The 17,298-nt window shown below is 44.2% G+C and overlaps 1 protein-coding gene across 1 annotated transcript in view; it reads right to left on the reverse strand.

The window, feature by feature from the left end:
* Positions 1 to 17,298, reverse strand: part of tanc2b (tetratricopeptide repeat, ankyrin repeat and coiled-coil containing 2b) — an 89,255-nt gene that overhangs the window by 57,201 nt on the left and 14,756 nt on the right. Inside the window, 2 exon segments of the mRNA XM_034570886.1 lie at positions 3,476 to 3,655; positions 6,345 to 6,416. Of these exon segments, the coding sequence (XP_034426777.1) occupies positions 3,476 to 3,655; positions 6,345 to 6,416 (252 nt within the window).

A 17,298-nucleotide genomic window follows, 5' to 3' on the forward strand; every position in this document is an offset into this window, starting at 1 on the left:
GTCTTCATAGATTTATTTGTGTTCTTTTTTCAGTTATGACTGTGAAAGCAGATAAGAAGTTACTTTCATTGTCTGTCTGTATTTTTTTCATGGTTTTAAACCTGGATTTTCCCATTTTCTTTTATTTGTAGTTATTCTTGTGTTTACATGTCATGTATTGAAAAGTGTCTCTGCTTCTGAAGACGTTTTAATGTTTAGTTTAATTTAAATTATTATTATAATGAGTTACTTTGACTTATTCCTGAGTTTAAACAAGATTATTGTCAGGAGTCTGTGCCTCTAAATAGAATTTAATGATTTGTGTTTATATACAATGTTGTGTTAGAAAGTCACCATGAAATAAACAATGTATTATTATTATTATCAGTACAAATGATGTCTCCATGTTCTAAGACAGTTAATTGTGTTTAATTACTGTAGTTGTGTTGGTCACTGATTTGCCGAGAAAGTTCCAGGAAGAAACAACTACATTTTTAATGACTCACTATATGAGACGATCTAGGTAACATTAACAATTCATTGGAATTCATTAATTATAATTGTACCAGTTGAACAGTCTGTACATTTTTCTTATAATTAGCAGCAAATTAAAACAGATTCTTTCTAGGAAGACGAAACTACAGTTGCATGCGATTCACGTTCTGGTCATTTAGCAGAGCAATGGAGTAAAATGTTCAAACTTTTATTTTTGGTAATTAAATTATAGTTTGTCAATTATACTTTTACTTTGTTGGTGTTGCTGCTGTTACTGACATAAAGACAGTGTTTATAAGGACAGAGAGAAAAGCCCTGAATCAGGACTTGGTCTAAAAGATGTCTTATAAAACGAACATTTTCATAATCAGACATCAGATGTCAAGGTGTCACAGTTCTTAAAGACACTTTACACGTAGCAGCAGTGTTAAAAAACTCTGCCTTGACCGGGTGGTCTGGCCTTTCTGAAAGGAAGGAGGATTAAATTAAGTATTCAAACATTATTGTTACTTCAGTGAATTGAAGGTGATGGAGTTTTTTTTTTCCTTTGTTATGTAAAAAGAATATGAGCCAATAAAATGCAAAAGTTCTTCTTCTCACTTTTTGGGATAAACGCAGTGGAAAAGTGCTTTTATATTCAATAATGTCCAAAGAAAATCCGGCGTGACCATCCGAGCAGACTGTGACGGTGCAGTGCTGTACGGGTCCCTGCCTGTTCCACAACTAGAGGGCGATTAAATCAGAAACTCAACGATTCTGCAGAAAGGTCAGTTTTCATACTATCAGAGCCGTGAGGTGGAGTAACTCACCGGCACCACTTTGCCAGACAGGAGGGAAGCGAGAGGGTGTGGTTGGCGGAGGCCACCGGGAGAAGATGAGTGCCTTCAGACCTGCTGCTGTTTGCTCTCTAATGCACTTCTCCGTCACCTCTCTTTCTCCCACCTCTGCCATCTCTCTGGCATGGGAGCAGATCAGGCCTTTCTCACACACACACACGAGCTCGGTACTGTCAAGCTGTGCAGGAAGTGGTGCTGAGTTGAATTAATTAAAGGGTGAGAAAGCCATGGTGGATGAGGCCGAACAATCTGGTGCTCGATGCCACTTGAGAGCAGACGCAGGTCTTCGAGGACCTGAAGGAGAAGGCACCTCGAGGCACTTGAGGACGTTTGTGCACGTTGTCGTGACGCGAGAGCCGTTTAGCCGCCATGAGCCGAGTGAAGTTACATCGACAAGTGATCTAAAGACAATCCTTGTTTAGGTGGCTTCTCACAAACAGCGCGGACAGAAGCAAAATCACCTTTTAAGATAGAGAGTCCCGCGGTGCTACATGTGTCACACTAGCCGGACACAGAGACACAAATCTGGAAGGATTAACACACCGAGTGACTAATCCTGCCACAATTAAATCCCTCACTGTCGAGCACACAAACACACACGGACACTTAAGATGACAAGTTTAAGTGGACAAATTATCCAAAAGGTAAAACAAATCAGACAAGCCTGAAAATGCTGGAAAACGCACAATTGAGAAAAGACAATTCCACGTTCCCACGTAAAAATCTATAAATACAACGCAGCCCTCGCAACCAGCATCACCTGACTGGTACAACACATCAAGCCAAGTGACGACATGAGCGCCAATTCTGCAAAGAGACGTCTCCCTGCGTCAGGCGTGGAACAAGAAGAGTACAAAAGAGGAAGCATTGATCGAGCCGCTCTGACAACAACAACATTCAACTGTGATAGATCAAGATAAAAATATTCACTTTCATTCACACAGAGAAAAAAGTGCAGCCATCGAATCTGGGGAGCAGAGAAAAAAAGCCAGAAGGCCGGTGGTTCGATCCCCAGCACCTCCAGTCTGCGTTGTGAAGTGTCCTTGGCATCTGTGAATGCGACTTGTACTGTAAAGTGCTTTGAGTGAGTAGTGCTAAATAAGCACAGTTCATTTACCATTTATCTGCCACTAAACACTGTGAAACAAAGGAGGAAAAAGCTCAGAGAATCAAAGTGAAATATGGAGATTTGGCCCTGACTTTGTCTCAGATCTCATTTCCAACTCTCTCCACCAGCAGCTCGATCCCGTCACACACGGAGCCCTCCACAGTGACGCGGCTCGCCCACTTACCAAGGCTGAAAATCTGTTTTGGCGTGCTTCCTCTTTAAAATCAACAGCTTGGAAGACCCGCGCCGGGAAAGACCATAAATCATTCTGTGTGATGTAAAAATCCTGGTCCCCCTGGCGTCATCAGAACCAGTTAACGATCTGAGGTAGCTGAGAGGCTGGTGCACCCTAGTGGTGGCTGCTGAATCCAGCTTGAAAAGTCCTTCACACCCACTCTCCCTTCACTGTGGAGGCTGTGCTCACATTACAGGCAAAGCTGCAGTGTCAATACTTCATTTCTCATTTTGAAATCCGGTGCAGCAGCGAGCCTCGGACCACAGCTTCAACCGAAGCACCAGAACAGGACACACACACACCCTCACTCATAATCCAGTTAATGGGGAGACAGAGGGGGATTTTCTCTGTTCTGGAGATGAGTGTGGAAGGAAACGATTAGCGGTGGGAGATAGAGTGCAATAAAAGGAAGCGGCTCACAGTCCGTCAGCTGTTCTGGGCACTGTCAATTAAGCAGGACTTTAGTGTTTACAAGAATTGGAAATTACAGTGTTTGCCACACGCCGCAGCTCGGGCCCGGCTTCATGTTTCCTCTGCGGTAAGTGATTACTGCACATCAGCGAATCAAACCACTCCTCTTCACTTTGACTCATAAAAGCTGCGTTAATTCAGAGCGTGATTCTCTGATTGGATACAGGGGCCCGGTGAAGGGTTAAACGGGGGGGCTGTATTGGTACAATGAGTCCATGGGGGAGGACAGGATGTGAGTACAAGATAGATGTGAACCAGATTCAGCTCACATCTCTGTTGGCTTCTTCCCAAAACCAGCTATTTTTTGAAAACTCCCTAATTTAAAAAAGTTATTTAAATCCAGGTCTTTACCTGTGAGCTTCTTCACAGGCTGCAGCCGGACACTGATGGTCTGGTGGGTGAGCAGCGGGGAGGAGGGCAGCGAGCGGGACACGCCCTCCATTATGCGAATGTGCTGCATGCCCTCGGTCATGGAGAGCGGCGGCACCGCGTAGTCTCCTTCAAAGGCGCAGTCGCTGTCGATGCTGCCACCTGCGGGACGGGAGGGAACACAAAATGTGGTGTGAGGAGCTTTTGCTAAAAATCCAAAGTCATTCTAACACTGACACAGGGACAGTTTTCACATGGAAAGACTTCATGGAAGGAAAGGAGGTTAAACTTTGTAGAAAACTGTCGTAAAAATAACATTCAACTTTGCTAAAGTGCTGCAATCCTCTCCCTTCTGCATTGGAGGATAAATTAATGAAAGGATGTTTATTTCTCTTCCTGAGAATGATTACGAGCTGATATTTATTTCTCACAGTTAGTGAGACTGGACAAAACAACAAAAAATAATCTATTAATGCAATGCAACACGATTCATATCCTCTCTGACACACGTTGCATGTTGCAGCTGATTACCCCTCACCTCCCCCTCCCCCTCCCCTTCCAAACATGAAAGAGAACCTGAGGTGACCTTCAGTTGTCATAGAAACTCAAAATATGTTTAGTTTGTCCAGTCTGGGATACTGAAAAAAAAACATGGCGGCCTCCGTAGAGAGGAGCCACTCCTGATGTAAATATATAGTATTTAAATATAAAGGGATCATTCTAGTGTAAAGACAAAATTTGTTCAATTTAGATGAAACACTAGTGAAAACATCACTAGGATGATTTTATTTTCAATTTCTGCCCATAGATCCCTTTCACCTAAATCTCACACACTTGGACCTTTAACTGATTTTGACAAGCTGCAGCTTCTGTTTGTCATTTCCATTGATAAACGACAAACAACGACTTTATAATCGAACGACCGAGCATCACAGTGTTTATCTGACGCCTCCCGTTGGATTGCGGTGCTGCTGCTGTTTGTTGAGCCTCTGCAGAAAGTGTTTTTGAACGACAGACATGAGTATTCTGAGCGTACGGCCGCTCCCGCTCCCTGGATTCTGATCCCGGCGCAGCACCAGTATCGAGTGCAACAAGATTGGCGTGACCCAGAAGAGGGAACAGCCCTGCAGGCAACACGTGCTGTTTACATTCACAGTTGTGAGCTACACACTGCGTGACCTCTGTGAGACCCACGGAAACACAACACCCCACAGTTCTAATGTAATTAGGGAGGATTTTTTTTCTAACCATCTGAAATATGTGTTTAAATAAACCAAATAAAAAGCAGCCGTGACCACGAGAGACCATTTTAATTGTAAAATGACAATGAGCAGTAATTACAGACGGAGCACAAACAGCCACTCTCAATCACTCACCTCCTCTTCCTCTTCAAAAGCCACAAATCATGACAACTAAGGATGTTTTTCCCCGAAACTTCACACACTCGCTCCCCAGTGAACACAACCAGCCAGCTGTCTATAAACACAACATCCATTTTGTGAATCAGCTCTGGCTCCGGCTGCCCGTCTCCCTGCAGACGGAGCCGCAAAACCAACTGGTCAGGCAACAGTCTCACATCAGACAGTGAGACGTGAAGCCATTATCAGACACCAGTCCGCGACAAGTCCCACAGGAAGCCAGCGCCATGTCTGAGATGGAGATTCAGAACGAGTTCAGACACACTTGCACACAAGGAAGAAACAACAAACACACGTACGTACGTACGCACACACGTACGTACGCACACACACGCACGTACACACACGCACACACACGCACACACACACACGCACACGTACACACACAGTCTCTCTCTCTCAGTGCTGGAGTCTGTCCACCCATTCACTGGGGAATGTCACTGCAAAAAGCAAAAACAGCAGCCAGAGCTGCGGTTTCATCCCCCGCCAGGAAATGCTCCTCATGTATGCAGAGAGTGGTGTGAATACCAAGTTCCCCCCTTGGTATTCTGGTAGCAATTATCAGTGGTTGAGATCCAACTTCATTTTAATGCATTCCAGTATTGGATTCTGCAAATATTCTCAGTATAGTAAAGGAATTACAGGCATCTTAAAATCAACAGTGATACCGAAGAGCTGCATTTAGAATTTCTGAGTTAAATTTCTTTTCTTAATCATCTCGTACTAAAAGGTGTGATTCAGGGGGAAGATGGGAAAGGTGGCGAGGGAGGAAAAATCCCCCTGAGCGAACACTTGCAGAGGGAAATGATGGTCTTTACTTTAATATACGATGAGTGCCACGTTCCCTCCATGACTGGAAATCAACACAAACACCTACTCGTCGAGGTGTTCGGCTCAAAACATGCAACGAGGAGGAAAACAAAAGGCGATATGAAATTATAATTGCCCAAAACATTCCCTGCCATGCGCTGACATCCCCCCGCTGTTGATAAACATCCACCGCTGTGCTGGAGGCAGACGATTCCCCCCCGAAGAAACTCGAGATTTACAGACAGAATTACAAGACTATAAAATTCATACACTGTAAATGTGACTTCAATTCCAGTAGTCGTAAACTTTTTCGCTGTGAAGTCGAGTAAAATACAGCTCGGGAACTAAGGCCTCCGCGGGTTTCCTTCATGTGAAAACATTAAAGGAGAAGAAATGGAGTCTGGAAAGAGGCCGAAGGGAGAGAAGTGTTGAAATCAGGAGGAAAAGGTGGGAAAAGTTATTGTTCTCAATCATTTAGCTCCTGATTCACTCACATACACACATTCACAGCTTCAAAATAAGACGAGCCACTGCTGGGATGCTCAAACATTACAGGCACAGCTCATGAATCTGTGAGGTTACAGCTTCTCTGTTTTCAGACACAATAAATGTTGTTAGCTTACCTTGGCCGACGTGGCACAGGTGAGGGTCTAGACCGGGCGAGCGGGCATCTGCCAAGTCCTCGCTCCCACCATCTGCAGAGGAGGAGCAGAAAGAGAAAGACAGGGATTGAGCTCGGCGCTGCAGGAAACATCGTGGGAAGGTGCCGGCCAGCAGCAGGGCCACCTCCTCCTCCCCGATCAGCCAGGTGTGGGAGCGCAGGACTCCCAGCAGGCTGCTCACACACAGCCCCTCCACGCCCTTCCTCCTGGGGCCCAGGCGGCCCCTTATGGTGGCGAAGGGGGACCGCGCCACCACGCTCCACTTTTTCCTCCTCCCCATGGTTAGACTAAACATCGGTAGGGCCTGCCCATGCAGATAACAACGTAGTTTACATTACAGCCACTGTAGCATGAAGAAAGTCCTGTGGTCGAGCAGCAATCCCCGAGCTCACTGTGCTCTATGGTTCAATGAGCAGGGACTAGCAGTAAAACAGTGGGCGTCTCCCTGGATGGATCCACATACGTTAATGATACGAGGATCAATTACGCCCAAGGGAGCGGGCAGGAAAAATTATCCACAGTGGATGGAGCTGGAAGGGGGGGGGGGGGGGGGCAGCATCACAGGGCAGCACAGTCAGTGTCACAGGGGATCGTTTCATAATCCTGTTCAAGTGTGGAGGGATCTACTGTAAAGCACGACAGGCCGGCAGAGGAGCTTTGGAACAACTGATTTATACTCTGAATAAATACGTCCCACTGGAATTAAATGAGCTATTAATAAAATCTAAACTAAGCCACTTGTGTAGGAACTGGTCTAAGCCCATGGATTTCCTGTGTGTGGAAAGATCAAACGCAGGAAGAGAAAGGAGTGGTTTTATCTGTGTGTTTTGCCGCGGCCCCGCATTGTGTTTCCATCGCAGCTCTCGCCACCAGCCCAGCACAAACCCAAACAACTACGCAAGAATTATCTCCGCCATCGCGGACACACACACACACACACACACACACACACACACACACACACACACACACACACACACACACACACACACACACACACACACACACACACAGTGCGCCAGCAGCCACGCAGCAGGCTCGATTGGCTCGCTGGTGGAAAGATCAGGCTTGTCGATGGACGGATAGAATAAGCCGTGGGGCATGATTGTGTGAGAACTGGGCCAGGCCGAGATTGACACCGATTGTGGGAGGGAGTCTTCCGCAGAGAGAGTTGGTCAGGTATGAACAGGTATACTGATAATATGAGAAATCGGAACATAATGTGGGAATGATTTTGTAAAAATTCCAGCAATTTAACCTTTTTCTTTCCGTTTTCGTCTGTGTTTGTTTGTTAGTTCGCAGGAATATGTAAAACCTACTCAACTGATTTCTGGGACAGGGCCCAAAGAAGAACTTATAACATTTTGTAAAAGGTCCCAATAAATGGGCAGATCAATTTTTTCTTCCCTTCAACATTTTCATAGATTTTCTTAGCGAATAACGCTTGAATCTCGATGAAAATTAGTATCGATGTGTGTGTGTATGTGTGAAAAATCCAGTTCTAGTGAAATGTGGTATCATACGGGTGAAAGTAGGTGTATCTGGGAAACCTAATGTGGCCTTAGAGGCTTGTTTTAAGGGTTAGGGTCAAAGGACTGCTGGGCCTTTACAGAGATGTGTGCACTCCTGAGTGTCATTTAGTTTTGAAGGGATTTTAAAACATTTTCAGCTTTTTCATTCTTGCTGTTATGTTCTTGCTGCATCCTGCTGCCGACACTTCCACTCTGACGTCTCCATGTCTCCATGTCTCCATCGCTTGCACATCGGACCAAAAATAGCTTCTCACCTCGCCTACCTGATGAGCCATATCGTCTGTAAAATCAATGTCGTGAAAATCAATACGGGCTTTGAAGATGATGCGCGCTCGCTGTGAGCCCAGCTCGCTCAGTGAGCCGTGAAAAAAAGCACAACACATGCACATGCAAACACGTATGAAGAGTGTGATGCTGCGAGCGGAGAGCCCGGTGACATACAGTAACAGACTCCGCACACTAGCTGCGCTCCTGTGGCGGAGCTGATTAGCACCTCGGGTGACGTCTCGGAGCAACGTGCTTGTCATCAGACGAGTTGAGACGCTGGAAATGTCACGACTGAGCCTTCTAATCTTTGAGATGAACGGAGGACAATAAGATGCAGGATTAGATACAAGAGATGACACATTTCTTGAGCCTGATCCTCTTCAGGTGCGTGGGTCTGTAGGTTGTTTAATTGCCACAACTTAATGCTCCTGAATGTAAAACATGCTGTTTTATGACACAGACTTGATCTGATGCAGAAAAGATCTGCAGGCTTTGCTGCAAACGTAATAATTCTTATTCACGTACGATTCCAACCAACGTTCCTCCCATTTAATGACAAACATAGGTTAAATCTGCAATTTAAATACTTGTTTTCATACTGATGTTTCAGGTAAATTCCTCACCGAGCTTCACCTCTTTACTGCAGCCCCCTGTCTCTTGACTGAAGTTTCTTTTTAGGCTTGAGAAACACATCTTTTGTGTCTCTTATTTCAAAGAGAAAGCTTCTATTCTTCGCCGCAGATTGCTCTCTTGTTACCAGTGATCACTCTGCATTGTCCTGCCACACAGATCAATGGCCTATTAAGCAGGGAACATGAAAGGGGAGGACCCACGGTCGTCAGAAGACAGAGACGTGTTTTCATTGCAACCACAGAGACACACAGTGGACATCAATCTGGTTCTTTACAGAACATCCATCAACCTCTCGTGAGGATACGACTGAACACGGCTCAGTATCTGATTCAAAGTCAGAACAGACGATCTGTGCTCTGTAACCACATCCTATTCAGCTGGAAAAGCAAAGCTTTACTCCCTCTGAAAGTAAAAGCAAAGAAATAATGGTGCACTTACTCTGTTGGCTATTCTTTGCAGCCCTAATGCCATGGTGGGGTGTTAGGGTGTCAAAGGAGCAAGCCAATTTCGCACTTGGACAAAGAGTCATTATGGGAGAAGTCAGTTTGACTTCTGATAGGGATCCTGTCGAGCGCGGCGGAGAAGTCCGCTATCATTATGGTTCAGGCTGACTTTGATGAACCTGTCTGTGTTCGCGGTGTTCGACGTGACCTCTGCTCCAACACGAAGCTTCTCTCCCAACTACCGTCTCAGAGTTATTACTATAAATTGTGTTCATTTGTGTGATCACCTTTGGCAAAAAGAGAAAGACACACAGCTAAATCATCGCTGGTTATGACATGAGCGGGTTTTTGATGTTTTTGCTGGAGATCCCAAAAAACGGGGTGGAACAAATTAGAATCCGAGATGATTTGGTTCCTTTTTGCCGTGAAGGATCAATCACGTTACGCTCAAAAGGAACCGATGTACTCGCCCCAAAATACAGTCGCCGCCAGTCTTTCATATGAGAGACGCTCCGAAATGACCAACAGCAGGAAGAGAAAAAGAGATTGCAACTAAAGCGTGGAACTGAAGCTTTTTTCAGATCTGCACTGAACTCTGGATATTCCTAAAATAATCCGGAGGAGCTGTATGCAGGAACGCAAAGCGATTTCCACGCATGTCCTGCCTCCTGCATCCTCCACTCAGACGCCAGGCACCCTTCACTTGAATGCTATGGAGGATTTCATGCTGTAGTGTCTGACCTGGTCAATCTCCTTCTACGTTGTTCATACCTGAACGGCAAAGTCCGGAGAAAGTCTGGACCCAATTGTCTGGACATTATCCAGAGTTCATATCTGAAAACGGCCTGAGTCACGTCCCGTACATGAGGAGCCCTGAGATTAACATCCTCCAGCTCAATGACTTCACTCAGTGATTTAAGGTTCAGCTCCTTTCTGCCTTATTTTGTTTCCTACCTTTGCTTATTGCCTCCACGGAGCCCTAATGCTGTTGTGTTGCCAACTTGTTGTCAAGCCCCAGGAAGGAGTAGTAGTCTAATTAAACACCAGTTAGTCACAGCAAATTTTTCTCTCCATTCATCAAAATAATATCCCAGGTTAGAGGTGCAGATTTAACATCTATTTTATCACAGCTCCTTTGTAACGCTTTACTACCGGCACAGAAATCCTGTTTGCACTTTGCATACCTTAAACGCTGCGTTTACGAAGACGGGATAATAAAAGATTGATTCAAGAAATGATACATTTCTAATGAAGTGCACGTCATCCTGGCAAAAGCCTGAAAGCCTGTTATACACGTCTTTTTCCAGCGTGAGCTAAATGTTTAACGATTTTAAATCCTTATAAATCTGATGCAGAAATGCACGAGCTGGGATAATAAGACACGGCGACATTTATTCAGGTAACTGGCACACAAATAAAAAGTGAACCCTGTATATCACAAGGAGCCGCCTCTCGTGTGAAGAGGAGCACCGTGGGTCATTTACAGAAATAGACATTGATTGTGTTAAAAATAAGCTGAAGGAAAAAAAAAAAGCTGATTCCTGCAGAGAGTAATAATCAGTGCTGAACTGCAACTGTCACTAGAGACTGGAAGTTTTACTGCAATACTTCAATTCAAGAGTGTTACAGGAAGTCAAGTTTATCCTGTAAATGACAAAGCTGCAGACGTATGTATCAACAAGGGCTCCGATTATGATTATCAATTACAGCATAATTTGTTTTGACTAAATGAAAAGACTTTGCTCTGTAAATGTTAGAAATGAGTGAAAAATTCTCAAACGCGAGTCTTTAGAGCTGCTTCTCCGACGTTCACCGGAGTCCAGACATATTCCTGAAATGATCCGGTGTCGCTGTATGTGACGATGCAAATGTCCGAGCTAGTGGCTCCCAACATCTTCCAGAACTTTTCCTGTCAGCCCCCTAAGAAAATGTCCATTGTTTGGCCGATAACCTGAAACCCAGAGTTATTCAAAACACTGTAAAAAAGAGCTGACAACTTTAGCTCAATTAGACGTCTAGAACATTTTGTCTTCTGACGTATTGCCGCGCTGTTCCTGCTGCTGATTAACTAATCAATTAACCAATTAATCGCCACACCCTTTCAGCACAAGTATGCCAAAGTGCTAAAGTGTGCGACTGAGTGTTGGGGTTTGGTCTTGGATAAAAACTCTTTAATCAGATTCACAACAAAGCGGAGCGTCTTAATGAATCACTCCACCGCAGCGCGCCGCACCGAGCCGTAAGAGAGCACCGACATCTGCTCGCTTGTAAAAAGTTGGCAGACAGCTTCATTAGCATGAGCCTCAGTGTACGCTGACACAAAAATTCATGCGCAGAATGATAAACACACACACACACAAACACGTCCGCTATGAGAGAGCTTGTCGAGTGTTGTGTCTCCATTCCTGAAGGTTCTGACATCCTGGCACTGAGTAATGGGAATCTACTTACATCAAAACCTCAACACACACACACACACACAGTATACATACACACACAGCCATACATAAAAACAATAGGGACACCAGACTTAGATAAATCCACATCTGGACAGTAATCCAGATGTCATCAGTCCATGTGGAGGTCTCACTCTCCCAGACAACTATGAATATAATTAAAAGTGGATCTGTGGAGTTGTGTAACCTGCATTGACTTGGTAAAGTTAGGAGAATCCACCTTAGAATCAGTTATTCAGACTTTTATTTTGACAAATCACAAACGAAAAAAGGAGAAGTGGTGATGGAAAAAACAGCAGGATTGCAACATTTTACATACGGTAAATACACCAGTGGTATTTTCTATTAAAGCCCCTGACAACTTGGTTTGAAATGTTTATTTCCCTTGATTGTTGCCACACTTCCAAATCAATTCTCGCTATAAAAGAAATGTCTCTATAAACATAACATTTTGAATTGTGGCCATTTGAGATGGCAGCTAAATAAAGGCTGCGACAGCAATTCAGAAAATAATTTAAAGAATTTAAAGAACTTTTTAAGTATCCTGGATGTGAGAGACGGGACATGTTGCTCAGTGTCTCAAACATAAACTGTTTGTAAAGATGAAAACGCGTCAACACTTCCTCCATCTTGCACTTTTGATGTCATTTTGACAAGAGTTTGCACAGTTGTGATGCACATGTTCACTCAACTGTCAATCAAGATGTTTCACCCGTTGTTATGGCATCAAATAACTCAAACGTACACTTGAATACACATCAGTGTGATAAGAACTACCTAAAAACTAATTGGACGTGTACTTTGAGTTTTTCATTTGGTCTATGTCCAATCTGCTAACATGGAGATGGCAAGGTTATGACCTATACTGCAGCCAGCCACCAGGGCGGCGGTCCAGACTGTTTGGCCTCGCTATCGAGGAGCTGCCATGTCGTCCATCTTTATAAACAGTCTATGGTCAGAACCTTGTGTTGATTTGAAAGCGATACCAGTGGACGGTCGGAGGCTGAGAGTGAGGTGGGCTGCCGGTTTGTCCCCGGCTGTATTACCTGCACTGATGGGCCAAAAGACAAGCCTGTCAACGCTTAAACAATCCTAGATGGAGGGAGGACAAACTGCACTGGTTACGAGGACTCCCAGCTGAGGGAAGATGCTGTTATGGACCTTTGTAGTTGTGAGTCTGTGGGGACGCCATAACGATGCTGATCCGGACAGTAGGAGGGAGATTGAGGGAGGGAGGGTTCGACGAGCCGGTAGTTTCACAAGCTGTTAACTGCGTTTAGGACAATGCCCATATCGGCTTTGATTTAATGTGTGTATCCTCCTACTTCACAAGCAAGAACAGTAAAAAAAAAAGAAACATCCAGCCAGCCGGCAAGCGAGCGAACACACAAAAACATGGTGGACTGTGTGGGAGCAGACTCTGGTGAATCTTTCTGTCGGCTGAAAGAAGCAATAATGCAGCAGAAAACTCTACCTACACAAAGTCAAGCCTGAATGCACAGACTGGATTTCAACAGACTGACTTTAGATATTTTCTTTGTATTTTCTGTTTATTACGAGAGGAGAGAGTGAAGCAGCAAACAATGAGCTGAGTTTAAAGCACAATGAAAGTGAGGGGCGCTGCAGCTTCAGGTGATGATTCTCTGGAGGTTCGTCACTCAGACTGAACTCTTCAGTAGTTTCATCTGGTCATTAAAGACATTGTTAATATAAATACTGATTATTACGGTTTAAAATGAATAAAATGTACAAACATGCATTTAAAGGTTCAGTGTCTAGGATTTAGTGACATCTAGTGGTGAAGTTGCATGTTGCAGCTGAATACCCCTGACCTCCCCCTCCCCTTCCAAACTTAAAAGAGAAAGGTGTTTAGTTTGTCCAGTCTGGGCTACTGTAAAAAAACATGGCGGCCTCCGTAGAGAGGACCCAATGTAAATATAGAGTATTTAAATATAAAAATGAGAATAACCCAGTACAACTACACCGATAAAGTTTATACATCGGCCAATATTAGATTTGCTGCATATATTAATGGTGTGTACAATAAATTGATACTTCACACTTAAATGCATTTTTCTTTAGCTGTAAACTAAATTACATGACTGTTATTTGATGAAACAAAACATGAATGACTACATTTATTTATCTTTATTTATTTATAAGAAGATGGAAAATATCAGATTTAGATGGAAAATATCAGATTTTTAAACTCTGAAAGATTTTTAAACTCTGAAATATCAATATTGGTACTGATTTCTAATAACCGTAAAGTCTAGCTCTTAACCTGTACATCTCCAGTGTACAATATGCATGTATGGTGCGTTGAAGACGTGTTTCCTTGGCTGAACATAACTATCTATCGCCTCCCACCTTCTAGAAAAGCCCAGCGCATGTGACCCCTGACCACGGAGGTATATCTGGAGGACAGTGAGCAGCACGGCGGCGGCGGTGGGCCAGAGAGGTGACGCATACATGAGTGGCTGAGTGCGTCAAGCTCTGGCTGACAGCACCACGACTCAGCAGTGTCCTGGATGGATGGAGGTGTTATGATGGAGGAAGTAGGAACAGAAAATGTGTGTACGTGTAGCTCGGAGAAAGAGAGAGGAAGCGAGAGAGCGAGAGAGAGAGAGCGAGAGAGAGACGGGGAAAAAAGAAAAAGAAGAGTGATGCCTCGACTCCTACACGGCCATCCGATGCTGAAAAAAGCTGTGTCGCAGCACTGAGTGGGTGGGCTTCGTTTAAAAAAGAAAAAGAGTCTGGAAAACAAAGAGCGGCTGCATCAAGCATCTCCTACCTTCAGTCTGACACACCACTGGGGTTACATCACAGAGCGCAAGAAGTGAAAAGCATGCAGCAAAAAATAACCGAGCGGAAATGGAAGTGTTGGAGGGATTTTTTGTTGCTTCGGCTGCCTTGAGACTGAGAGAGTGACTGAGAGCACGAGCGGGGAGATTAAAAAAAAAGGCTGGTACGGCTCCTGGACTTCCTGCAGGTGCTCCAGTGAAGAATGATGCTTTTGTTTCGGTGCCTGACAATGACAGAGGGACCACACGAAAAGAATGTGAGGCAGACATCCCAGCTGTGCCATCTCCCTTTCTTTAAAGGTCTCTCCATCACATGCTGCAGGAACTCTCCACTGCAGGATCCAGGGTCTAAACAAAGTTCAGGGGAAAAGTCCCTGCTCAGGGGTTAGTGCTTTAAAAGGGGTTCAACGCTGGAGATGTACTCCAGCGTTTATATTTCAACTGGTCAAGCTCCGCAATCGTTTGTTTTGTTAGTCATGCTCGTCTCTTTTCTGATCCACAGGAACAAGAGCTGGATCTCCTCCGTGTTTGCTGATGTTGTAGAGGTGCTCGACGGAAACGCAGGTCGGGAGGAAACTTTTAAATCCTTGGAAAAAAGGACAAGTGGTTCCAGGTACTTTTGGTCACAACACAGCTTAATACAGAGAGAATGATGGGGGGCGGCTGTGGCTGAGGGGTAGAGCAGTCGTCCTCCAACCTGAAGGTCGGCAGTTCGATCCCCAGTCTTCCCCATGCCGAAGTGTCCTTGGGCAAGATGCTGAACCCTGAATTGCCCCTCATAGAACAACAAAGCACTGCTAATAGGTGCCCTGTATGAATGTGTGTGTGAATGGGTGAATGTAAAACTGTACTGCAAAGAGCTTTGAGTGCTCATCAAGACTAGAAAAGCGCTATATAAATACAAAACCATTTACCATTTACATTTCCCCTTGCTAGCGAACAATTAAGGTTATGTAATCTCAATTTACATTTGTATCTCTAAGAACTAACTCTACATTGCAAATATATATATTTCCAGGTCTTTTATATGAATAATTTTGCCTTTTAGCCCAATACATAACATGTGATATAGTCATCAAGTGCAAATTTAAGATCCATTTTAGACCAAACTAATAGAAAATCTGAAGGAATCATTTGATGTGAGGAGGAGACGGTGTTTTCAAACAACTCATGGAGCAAATAATCTTATAATCATCTCGCTGGCTGCAGCTGATTATCATTTCAGTCACTGGTTAGAAATGAGAAGCAGCATTTTTCTTACGTCCGTCTGAAATCAAGGAGCCATTGTTTAAGAATTACAAATAGATCTGCATCAGTTATCACTGTAAACTGCACATGTGCCGAGCAAGAGGAGAAATGGGAGCAAACCATCAAAGGGAAATTCATTTTTCTGTCGTCTGATTAATCGATTAGTTGACTAATCTTTTCAGGTTTGTTGATTCATAGGCAAATAAAGACGTAGACAGGTGTAAACGTTATTCCTGCTGCACCTCCACCACCGTACTGCACCTGCTGTTGAAGTAACCTGAGGTGTTGTCTCCTTGTCTCAGTTAAATCTACATGTCTCGGTCTGCAGCACAAACGCAGCCTCACCTTTCGTTCCCTTCGACCTCAGACAGTCGACAGTGAGAGGAAGGACGTCTGCGACTCCTGCTCAGCTGCAAGTGTTTCTCTCTGCGCTGAAGAAAAGGTTTGAACCCTGATACATTCACACAGGGAAGAGCCACTGCTGCAGACTGTTCATGATGGTGGAAGATGTTTACTGCCTTTCAAATGACTGCCTGAGTTAGTGACAGTCGACTGTTACCTTACAGGAGAGATTATGCTCATATTCAGGTTCAGAATTTAAATTTCGGTTATTACTGTAAAAGGTTTTCATGCTCTAATGTTCAGAAAACACATCACTTTCCTCAAACTGTGCATCGCTGCAGCTCCTCTTTTCAGCCTCTGTCTCAAACACTCGGTTTTAAGCTCCTGTCTCTTTAAAGCCCCCCCTCTCGATAAAGCCCAGTCTGCTCTGATTGGGCCAGCTGGTCCACTCTGTTGTGATTGGTTAACCACTTCCAGCGCTTGTAGAATGTTCGACCTCCGATCTCACTTTACCTGACTTTGTTGTTATGCCAGACTGGCCACTAGGCATGCATGACACAAATGTGGGGGATTGTGACGTACACGATGCGAAAGTATCATAAAAAGTGAAAAGCCTCATACGTCTCCTTTAGAAACGTATATGCAGGTTAATTCCTTATTCCTGTTGCTCAGCGGTTCTTCTGCAGCGTCACGACAAAACCAGACATGAAGGGAGTTTGTCCAACTCTCGCCTTCGTCATCTCCGCCAAGGACGATTTAGCTCAAGATAAAGAACATTAAATTAAATTAAATTCAAGGGACTGAGAAATGTTTGCTTCAAAAAAAAAAATCGATGTAAACCTGCGTATACAAAACCAAACTCTCTTCTATTCTATACTGCAAAGTCATAACAACGCCCGCAAGCAGTAATTATCTTCCTTCTTTGCTTCTGCCTTTCACAGAAAGTAAAAGTCATTCTAACAGCATCTTCTATAAAAATAAATAATAAGTGTCTCAAAATCATACGCCATGTTTCAAATGCAGGGAACCTTGTGTTGAATTCACAAAGCTCAATTAAGGCAATGGGTCAGTGTTGTGTTCAGCCTCAATGACACAGCTCCAGGCTCTGGATTAGTATATGAAGCCACATTTAAAGTTGTAATACTCTCTCGCAGGTTCACGCAGAAGTCAAGCCAACTTCCTGTGAACTG

The sequence above is a fragment of the Hippoglossus hippoglossus genome, chromosome 19, assembly GCF_009819705.1.
Source record: "Hippoglossus hippoglossus isolate fHipHip1 chromosome 19, fHipHip1.pri, whole genome shotgun sequence".
In the NCBI taxonomy this organism is placed as follows: domain Eukaryota; kingdom Metazoa; phylum Chordata; class Actinopteri; order Pleuronectiformes; family Pleuronectidae; genus Hippoglossus; species Hippoglossus hippoglossus.